This window comes from Sander lucioperca, chromosome 22, assembly GCF_008315115.2.
Source record: "Sander lucioperca isolate FBNREF2018 chromosome 22, SLUC_FBN_1.2, whole genome shotgun sequence".
Classification (NCBI taxonomy): Eukaryota; Metazoa; Chordata; class Actinopteri; order Perciformes; family Percidae; genus Sander; species Sander lucioperca.
The window spans coordinates 19,530,994-19,541,561 of NC_050194.1; the positions used below are offsets into that span (position 1 = coordinate 19,530,994).

General features: G+C 39.3%; 1 protein-coding gene across 2 annotated transcripts; it reads left to right on the forward strand.

Moving 5' to 3' along the window:
* Positions 1-3,041: 3,041 nt before the first annotated feature.
* On the forward strand, positions 3,042-10,108 carry LOC116061548. 2 transcript variants are annotated; one of them, XR_004107738.2, is made up of 5 exons: positions 3,042-3,182; positions 3,296-3,982; positions 6,151-6,865; positions 9,397-9,606; positions 9,699-10,108. XR_004107738.2 is itself a non-coding variant. In XM_031315807.1 (3 exons), exons 1-3 carry the CDS (start codon positions 6,511-6,513, stop codon positions 9,893-9,895), a joined length of 762 nt encoding a protein of 253 aa, XP_031171667.1. In that variant the 5' UTR covers positions 6,465-6,510; the 3' UTR covers positions 9,896-10,108. The 2 variants fall into 2 exon arrangements, 1 of the variants encoding a protein (XP_031171667.1); XM_031315807.1 differs by lacking the exons at positions 3,042-3,182; positions 3,296-3,982 and having other exon boundaries at positions 6,465-6,865.
* The last annotated feature ends 460 nt before the right edge of the window (positions 10,109-10,568 follow it).

The window sequence follows — 10,568 nt, forward strand, 5'->3', positions numbered from 1 at the left end:
AGAAGGTAAGGGACATCCGGTACTATCTGGTAAATGAACCGTTGTCAATCCAGACTACTATGAAGTCAGCTTCACAGTCAAGGTTGCTTAACCTTGGCGCCCTTCAGTGTTAGTATAAAAAAAGATCACAAATGCCCCCTTCTCTCTCACACACAAAGGATCTGACCTGGAGACACAGAGAGGAAATGGCTGAAAGCAACGAATAGACAGTGCCAATTTTCACTGTCAAATCTCTGTCAAATTCTTCTACAAAAAACACTTAACTATTAGAATAATTTAAAACATATAATATAATCACATTAAAAGGTCCACACACAGTGGCTTAAGAGCTAGGAAACCCCAATACAGCCACCAGGTGCGATGTTATATCACTAAAACCCTGAACAGAAGCAGTCACACATACTGACAGAAATTCACATATGCAGTGACAAATGTGGTGCACACATACACTAACCTAGACGCAGGCATACAGGGGGGAACACTTGAGGGCATCTAGTCCAGCAGATACTATAGGTATCATGTCAGTTGGTGTTTGGATTAGCCCAGCTCCTTTTTATTTTCTTCTTCTTTCACCTCCCCTGTTCTCTCTCTGTGTCAGCACCTCTCTTCTGGAGTCATATATACACCTTTGAGAGGGCTGGGGGAGGCGCTGCAGGGGTCATATAAAACAGGGATAAACAAAGCTGACAAATATACACACATAATGTATGCACTGATGATATAACATAAAGGCACACATATTACATGTCATTGAGCTGACACTTTTATCCAAAGCGACTTACAGTTGCTACATATGTCAGAGGCCATACAACTATGGAGCAACTAGGGGTTAAGTGTCTTGCTCAGAAACACATTGGTTGATGTATCGCAGTGGGAATTGAACCCAGATCTCCCACACCCAAGTCATATCCACTGCGCCATCACCACCACATATACACACAATCTACATAATATTTCCTCAAAAGCCAGACAAATTGAAAACACAGTAAATTTTGTTCCAGAGGGGAAACAATAGCAACTTTTCATTTATGTAATAGAGTACAAATGAATTAATTTGTTAGTTTCACAATGTTAAATGCAATTTATATTTTTATTTTAATATATTTTATTAGGAATTTAAAAGCACAACAACTCAAAGTATCATGACATAACATCTCAGAGGATAGAACCTAACACTTATTTCCAAAGTGGTCCTCGATGGAAACAACAAACACAATTACATGGAAAAATACAAATCAATGGGAACGTACAAATTCCAATATGAACCTACTAGTCAGCTGTTCTCAGCTCTGGACCTTTTAGCTTCTTCCATACAGGGCAATAAAACAACTTTCAAGGTATCTTTGACTCCTTAGCCAATATAGGCTTATTGTAATACCCAATTAGTACCCATTTCACAGTATGTCAATGTTATTGGTCCATGAATCTGGGGGTGGAGCTTCTGAAGGGGGGGGGGGGTGTAGTTGTTTGGCAGTTGAGTTTAAATATCAACAATCTTAGTGCAGCATCGCTTACTGCACCTTTAAAGTGACAGAGAAAACCAAACTCTTTCAGCTATATGTATATTACTCATTTCTGAAAAATATTTCAGATAAGAACTCATACAATGAAATATGCAGTATTTGTCAACATTTAACCCCCAGAGCTGTTTGTCATTTAAGTTAGAAGAATAGCGATCTGATTAAAATATTGTACAAATTATGCTAATGCCTAATTGTGCTCATTTGTACTCCAGCATTAGAGGGGATTTTCATAAAGCATCACCATGGTTTGTTAATGTCCAAAGTAAGCACCGCACCATTTGACTCCAGAGAGCTGGATTAACATGAATAATTATTAGGACAGATGAAATGGTATTACTAGGGCCTTACAGGTCATGCTGGCAAGCATTCTGTGGCATACTGGTATTAGATATGCAGCATAAAATGCTGCTCACATATTGTTGATTGAGTCAATACTGTTTATATATATTATCAATATTACCTTAAAATATAGGGAAACATACTGCACCAAGACATTAACCAGCATCGGCATGTGTGTGTTCCTATTCATTTGGTTATGTAAGGCAGCTGGCAGCGGCCGCCAGTAGAAGCCGACACTGGCAAGCTGCTCTGGGACCTGGAATCGCTCCAGAACAACCAGTTCAACAACATACCAGCACTGAATGACAGAGTTTCTAGGAAGTGACAGCTGACATAGACCTATCATAGAATTATCCGTTCTTCTGGCTGTCCACATGATATCTCAAACTCAAATATGCTTCATTTATGTGACAACAATGTAACAATGAAAAGCATAACACAAGTACTGATTAACCTACTGAAACAAAAAAAATCAATAGCAGTAATAAATCAAATAAAAAAATATAACTTCAATTCACAAATGCACATTAGAATTTACATACTGTATTTGCTCATGCTGTAAGCACTTGTCAAATTCGCCCAGATTCTTGTGCTGCATAAACGGGTGTGAATACCGGGAGTGTTTGTATTTAAAGCCAAATTTGACAAGTTATCTTTTATGTTGAATATCTGTATAGCCATCGAAAATTTCTTGAAAATGAGGAAAGGGTTATGGGATGGGTAAGAAATTAAAGGAAAAAAAATGTGACATGTTGTTCCACCACAATATTTTTACATTTGCATTTGTAATTTTTCTCTGCTCATTTATTCAGATTTTTCTGTACACTGTACAATGTTTTTAATTGCACTCCCTCTGTTAAAACAGCAAGAATATACAAAAGTATTGCCCTATTAAATATATTTTTTGGATAAATTTGTGACATCTGAGAAATTTATTAGGGTACACCTCACCCCTGACAGCAGCCACATGTTGCTGATGTAGATATATAATAAACATTTCAAAACTTGACAGAAAAAAATACAATTGGAGGAATCCAACAAACAGCAAACAGGTTGTATGAAACAAGCCAACAGGTGTGATTAACTGGCACGGATTGTGGCTCAGAACAGGTTCTTATCTTGTCCGATCTTAGCTCATCTACAAGAAGGTATGCTGTTGGTCTATTAGAAGATGAAGAAATAGGGAGTTGCTACTTCAAAAACAAGAGTGTGTTCAGTGTTACATTCAGTGCTCACACAGTCATCAACAAGACATAAAGGAAATCAAACCCATTAGAAGCCTTTATGGATGTTCTGAAAACATGAAGAAATCTGCCAAAGGTGAGTCCATAATCTCATAATGTGAATGAAAGATGACTTTCAACAGTCTTTCTGTCTTCAAGTATTAATATTTTTTTCATATTACTATCTCTGTCTCACTTTCTTTCTGTCAGAGCTGAATGCGGTGCTCGTGGGATCAAAAAGCTCCCTGAAATGCCTAGTTGGAAACATCATCCTGGGAAGAGAGGTGTTTGATCCAAGAGATTTAACATCCCGCTGTGAGAGGGGAGAGAGAGAAATATTCGGGCGAACAGTCACATTGGTCACTACCCCAGGTTGGCTGCGTGGATATACCCTGTATCATACACCAGAACTTTTCAAGACAGAAGCGATTCTCAGTGTCACTCTATGTCCACCTGGACTGCATGGTTTTATCCTGGTGATTAATGCTGAACTACCATTCAAAAAAGACTCCAAGAAGGCAACAAGTGAGCACTTGCAACACTTTTTTGGTGACAAGGTGTGGGATCACACGATCGTGGCCTTCAGCCAAAGAGGCCAGGTAGGCCACAAAACCATAGAGGATTACATCACGAGGGAAGGAGCGCCACTCCAGTCGCTTTTAGAGGCATGTGGTAACAGATATCTCACTCTTTATGACGATGGCACCGACAACAACGTAAAGGTCAAAGAGCTGTTTGAGAAGATTGACGCAATGGTGGCAAAAAATGGATGGTATGAAGCAGACAGTACGCTGGTGCAAAGTATTGAGTTGAAGAGGAAGGGAGTGGCCCAAAAAGCCGAGGAGTTGCGTCTTCAATCACAACAACAAAGACAAGAGCTCAGAAATCTCCTGACAGGTCAGTTGAGTTTGTTTGATTAGATTATGTAAGTTTAAATAAAGAATTCTTGGCTATTATTTTTGTAGTTTTAGCCATCATACCTCTGTAATAATAGCTTTGTAATCACCAAGTTCATTGCTGAGATGTGTGAACATCGTAAATAAGGTCCAAAGGTGAAACACTCACCAGCTGTCAGACGATCAATCCGATTGAAAACAAACCCCTAGGCTAACCAAACCTACAGGGTGCGATTTGCCGGGGGGGTGCGTGGGATTTCCCCTTTCTGATCAACATATCCCTGCCTCTGCTCAATTTTCTTTTATCCCCAGTGGGGACTAAAGTGATCATCTACTTCACCAATAGCCTAGAACATATATTAATTACATACCTAAAATACAAGTATTTTAAACAAAGTAAAGCGTTGTAACGTGAACAGTCATAGAGCGATAAAATCCGAGCGGCGGCAGCTGCTGGTTGTATTTAGCCGCTACAGAGCTCCAGGACGCCGGCTACCAGCGGCAGTTGTTTAAGCCGCCAACAGGTGACTGTGAGGCGGTTACAGGCACCGCCAGATGACGGTCCTTTCAGGGGCCATGGTAGTGGAGTTAAGCCAGAAAAAGTGAGCGACATGCAGCGATGACAGCTAAATCGAGGCACCAAAACGACTTGTTAAGTTTAGGAAAAAGATCAGATTTTTTTTTTTGCTGCAGTGAACTCTGCTCTCCAGCTTGAAAGCGCTGTGTTTCATGATGACACCACGTTGTGCTATTAGAGATTATTTTCCATTGGATATTGAAGTGCATTAGTGTTTTGGCATGACCGGCCGAGTCATCCATGGTATTGGAAGGGGGATTTAATTCTTGCAGGTTTTGTTTTGTTGTGCATGATCAAAACAAAAACATCCCCCCCCCCCTCTGCTTTCTTCACAAATTGCACCCTGCAAATCTATTTGGAAAATCATATGATTGTGTGACCTATGTGAGATGTCTTGTGTATCCCTCGGAGCCGGTCAGGTTGGTATAACAGTCAGTTTAATCAGCCTCTGCCTGCAATTACAAAGGAAGATAACAGTGTGTGAATTCACACACTGTTATCTTCCTTTGTAATTGCCGTTGTCCAATGAGAGGAGCATTAATGCTCCTCTCATTGGACAACGGCAAGCGTGGAAATACTCCGTTGCTGTGAGGAATTTCCCACCTCTACAACCTAATTTTCTCTGTGCAATGCTGTGACACTTAGCGGAGCAATCTACATGAATAATAAATGTACATATGTACATTATGTAATTGAAATAAATAAACAAAATTGAAGCTGTTCTCTTGCAAATTAACAAAGAGTCACTATAAACAAAAATATAATATGGCTTCTTCATGCTGCACTGTTACTTTTTATCCTTTTCAGTATTTTAACAATAATTAACAATGATAAGTATGTACTTGACTTTTCCCACAGTACAAAATATCAAGCAGATCACAAATAAATATCTCAGTACAAAACATTTCACAACTGACTACAGCCACATACAACATACTGCAACGTACCTGCATTTACAAAGGAAGACAACAGTGTGTGAATGATCATCTCATTGGACAACGGCAAGCGTGCTCTGTCTGGAAAGATGGCACATGTAGGTGCTAGTTAGCGTACAGAAAATATGTTCCAAGTGCTAAAACATGAATAAAACGTCTGGTAACTAAATACAACCATTGCGAAATTAACTTCAGGCAATTACTATATCTGACCAAACATACTGGGTCAACTTTAAAGTTCTTTGCAAGTAGTTAATGCTTTATTGTCCACAAGCATTCACAGACATGTTACCTTGTTGGAAATCCTCCGTTGCTGTGAGGAATTTCCCATAATCCTGTGATACTACTACTCGAAGCAGGTACAAATTATAACAGTAGATGGCATAGTTATGCCAATTTAGTAGAATTTAACCTGAACCCATTCAACTATGTTACAATTGCAAACAGTAAGTTTCCAGAGTTTTCAACTACATCTCACAGTCTAGTCATATATATTAAATAGACATTTTCAATCTTTTATTTAATCTTTTCGTTTAATTATTTTGTTAAAAATTAAGATGAGGACCAAAACTATAACAATAATAATACCCAAGTTGTAATGAACAACAATTGCCCTTTAAAAAGTACCATATTTCAAATATTCATCTTATTTTGCAGAGCCAACACCCAACCTCAGGATCTTGATGGTCGGATGGGTGTTTTCCGGGAAGAGTTTCAGTGGGAACACTATTTTGAGCGCTGAGGGGTTTCATTCTGGTGACAGAACAGTGAAAGCTTTAAAGCAAAGCGGCGAGGTGGGTGGAAGAGAGGTCGTCATTGTGGACACTCCTGGATGGTGGAAATTCTTCCCAGCAATGTTTACCCCTTCAACTTTGAGGTCTGAGATTTTGAATGGAGTGTCTCTGTGCTCACCATCACCAAATGTAATTTTGCTGGCAGTGCCGGTTGACACATCGTTCACCGACGAACAGAGAAGTGTGGAGACATGTTATCGTGTTGTTTACATTCGGGGACGCTATGGGGGACAAAACTATTGAGCAACACATTGAAAGTGAAGGCAAGGCTCTCCGTTGGCTTATTGAGAAATGTGGAAACAGGTATCATGTCCTAGACAATATGAGGAATGCTGATGATCAGGTAACAGAGCTGCTGCAAAAGATGGAGGAGATGGTGGCAGGAAACAGCTCTTTTTACGTCAGTCCCTACCCTGAAACCGGTAATCCACATACTGAGGAAGACAGAAGTGATGATACAACTGAAAACAAAGATGAGAACACAACCAAGGAGATCACAGAACAACTTTTCATTGAGTGGGATCGCAGTAACTGGGAAAAACACTATAGCTATCACAGTATGGCCTCCCCACTAAACAGTAAGTATCCAGAGATATACAGAACAATATTTTTTAAAAGGTTCCATTTTGCAAACAGTGATATTTTCCATGTCTTTTTGATTATAAAGCAGGTTGAGGTGCTGTATACTTTGAAAGTATCAAAATGCTTAGTCCACAGAGAAATACACACAGCCCGTATTCCGAAACTGTGCCTTTAAACGAGTCATACTTCCGTGCTGTTGTGATGTCACAACTATATATAGGTAGAAAGTGCAGCTACTACAGTCATTCCTTGGCTGCAATGACGGTGCAGAGACCTCAAGAGCGCAGATCAGGAAGAAATGTAAACACTGAATAATCAGAGCAGAATGGGCTTTTTCAGATGGGGGCTTAAAGAGACAGGTGCTACAACGGAGCGTTTCAGACAGAGGGTGAACACATGTATATTCAGAAAGACAGTATGAGAAGTATTATGTGTTTTTTGAACATTAAAGCATTTAAACGTGTTCTAGTAGAAACCCAAAATACAGGAATTAACCTGAAAATGAGCACGATATGGGACCTTTAAAACATAATTACAATAGAACAGAGGAGCTGTTGACAGCTTTGTTTATGATTTATGTGATTAAGTTCAAGTTGACGTAGTATGGAAGTTAGGGATAGACCGATTATCAGCCCTAGCCGATTATCGGCCCGTTTTTTGGCAGTTTGCAGATTATATGTATCAGCATTTTATTTGCCTGATAACCGATAAAGTTAATTAATTAAAAAGTGCGCTACAGCTCTGTCTGTCCCTTTCTTTGGTTTCACTCACAACTGAGTCTGACTTATTGTCCTGCCCACAACACTATCTGACTAACTTTTACTGTGTATTGTAGAAATATTACTATTATTTAGATGTGTTATTCTCAGTATTTAGTAAATTCATATAGTGTTGCTCATTGCATAAGAGTTGCGTGTTGTCTTAGAGAAGAAAGGTTACAAGTTTCAGGGAGACACATTTGCACATCTCTGCTGTTTTCTGTGCCAGACAGAGAAGTAGACAGGAAACAGCTTATCAGAGAAGTAGACAGGAAACAGCTTCTAGGTTGATGTGTGTGATCGTACACAGAGAAAAGGTCACAAGAAGAAGTTGCAACTGACAAGAAGATTTGCAACTAACTGTGGTCTATGAACACACATACACACACACATATCGGCCTGGATACAGAAGAGGCGCATCACCCCTGCATAGGATGTTAAAAGGTTAGGGAGATGTTGAGACGGGGTTGTTTACAATTCAAGAGAGACTGAGTGGACCTGACCCTGTATACTTTGTCTGCGGCCAGGGAAACTTAGGATCTATTTGTGTAACCCACGTGTTTTGTACTTTTGGAAAACTGTACTAGTAAATCAACTTGACTTGAACCTATCGTCTAAGCAAATGATTTTAGTGTTCTGGTGAACTATTTGACATCAACGGACTCGCGGGGAATTGATAGGCAGATCGATTGGAGTCAGACCTTTTTGGCCTTCGGGGCTCAACCTTTTCCAGAATTCCCTAAAGTATTATGTTGAAAGTTTCTAATTTATTAATTCATTAATTGCTTAAAGCATTTAAACAACATTTTGTGTTGGAGTATGTAACATTCCAAAATCTTAATTTTTTTACTTTAAGATTTTCATTTTCACTGTAATGCATATCGATTCCAAAAAAATCGGTTATCAGTTTCATTAACTACTAATAATTGGTATTGGCCCTGAAAAAACAGTATCGGTCGATCCCTAATAGAAGTATATGAAGGTAAATATGGTGCAAAATGCGGGAGCTTGTAGATTTGATGTAAGCACTTGCAGAACAAAAATCTAAACTTGTATGTTAAACACATGTATAAAATATTCACACACATGTGAGCTGAATTAGAATGTCCACAGGTAAAGATTTGTTTTGCACCACATTTAACGCAAGAAGTGTTGCAAAGGTAAAAGCACGCAGATTTGTTACTTTGTGATGCTGAGAGCACATATGTGAAGTTGCAGTGACCGATTCGAGAGGTTGTAATCACAAAGTTGTCATAGTGCTGGAAAACGGACACATAAAAAAAGGAACAGGAGTAAATGTTGCATTACAAGTTTGCAGTCATTGTATTAATTTTAATCTCAATCTACACATTTGTGAATATTTTTTCTGCGACTTCTACATTCAGAACACGGGTTGTGAATATATTCTATGAATGAAAATTTCACTTTCATGAACTCTCAGGTTTTTTCTTTTCTTTCTGTGGCCTCATGTGTGTGAATATTTTGTCAAAATGTTAACATATAAGTTCAAGTGTTTACATCAGGTCTACAATTACAAGTACATGTTGCACCGTATTTACCTTCATAGAAGTAGTTTTCTGTGGTAGTTTACGTGACATTGCCCTGTAGTGTATTAAGTCTAACAACTTGCTCCATGCAGCCCATACCCGGACATAACTGCACACATTAATCCTAAAGGGCCATGTATTACATTACATTACATTCTAGCAGCATCTTAAATTAGTTGTATCCTTTGTAGAACAAACATGTTTATTGTGTTTTCTAACCAGTGAGTGAAGACAAGCAGACATCTGGGAGTTCAGAAGGAGAGAAAGAACAAATGGAGCACCGACATGAAGATGACTTTGAGACTTACTTTGGTGCTGCAAGTAAAGGCGATGCAGCATCTGGGCCTCTGAACAGATGGATGGGACTGCTGGAGAGAGAGTGGAGCAGACGAGAGGTGGCCATGGAGCAGGCTTGGACATATTTCTGCAAAGGTGAATAAATCAAATACCTACAGGCAAGTAACTGCTGTCTTGTTTAGTTTTGTATTGCTTTTAAAGTTCTGATTCTTTTTTTCCCACCGAAGACGGGAATGCTGACTCCGAGCCAGATAGGTATCGACTGCTGAAATCAAGAGAAAAAGTAAGATTGTGGCTGAAAACCCAACATACACCATCTGCGCACGGTACAGATTCTGGGATAGACTCAATCACCACTGAGAAACCGGTGGAAGAAATACTGAGAGAAGACTACAGGGAGACTGTGAAAGACACTGAGAATTGACACTCGCTGTCACATCATGGTCTCGTCCAAGACCGGTAAGTTCTGTGTCGTGGCAGTGTTGATTTATGTAGCAGTGACCTCCGCAACGCATTCTGTCGCCTCCATTCCACAATACAACGAAAGAGTAAATGTACATTTATGTGTAAACATGTAAAAAGTCCTGCTAGCAAGCCTTTTACCAGTACTATTTTGGCCATTTCTTGCCTCATTTGTGACACCTCACAAAGGAAATAACTACGTTTAAGCACAAACAACAGCCATTCTAAAAGTCTTCGGCCTGGCCTGAGTTTTCTAAAAGCTTTCTTTACAGTGACCCAAAACGCCGTTTGTGTGTAAACAAAAGGCCAAAACTCATAGAAAAAGCTGCGTTGAAAAAAAAAGTATATGTACGTGTGGACTAGTCCCCAGTTCTGGAAAGTAAGTAGTGAACATTGAAACATTACAAATATTGCAAAGCTCTGAGGGTTGGATGAACAGAAATTTGCTCATGCTCATAATTCCTGTATGACGATAAAGCCAACACTGACAGCTGTGACTTTTATTTTAGCTATTTTTATCTAGCTATTTATTATCTTGTTAATCTGTACTGTAATGTTGCATGTTGAGGTGGTGGGTTAGGGTTAGGCAATGTGTGATGTGATCATTCATTTAACCCAGTTTGGTTGGGAGCATA

Bases quoted from the DNA above. Each gene is read 5' to 3' on its own strand.
- LOC116061548 (XM_031315807.1), top strand. From the start codon at position 6,511: ATGGGGGACAAAACTATTGAGCAACACATTGAAAGTGAAGGCAAGGCT. The intron at 6,866-9,396 runs GTAAGTATCCAG...TTTTCTAACCAG, and splicing joins TATGGCCTCCCCACTAAACA to TGAGTGAAGACAAGCAGACA. The intron at 9,607-9,698 runs GTGAATAAATCA...TTCCCACCGAAG, and splicing joins TTGGACATATTTCTGCAAAG to ACGGGAATGCTGACTCCGAG.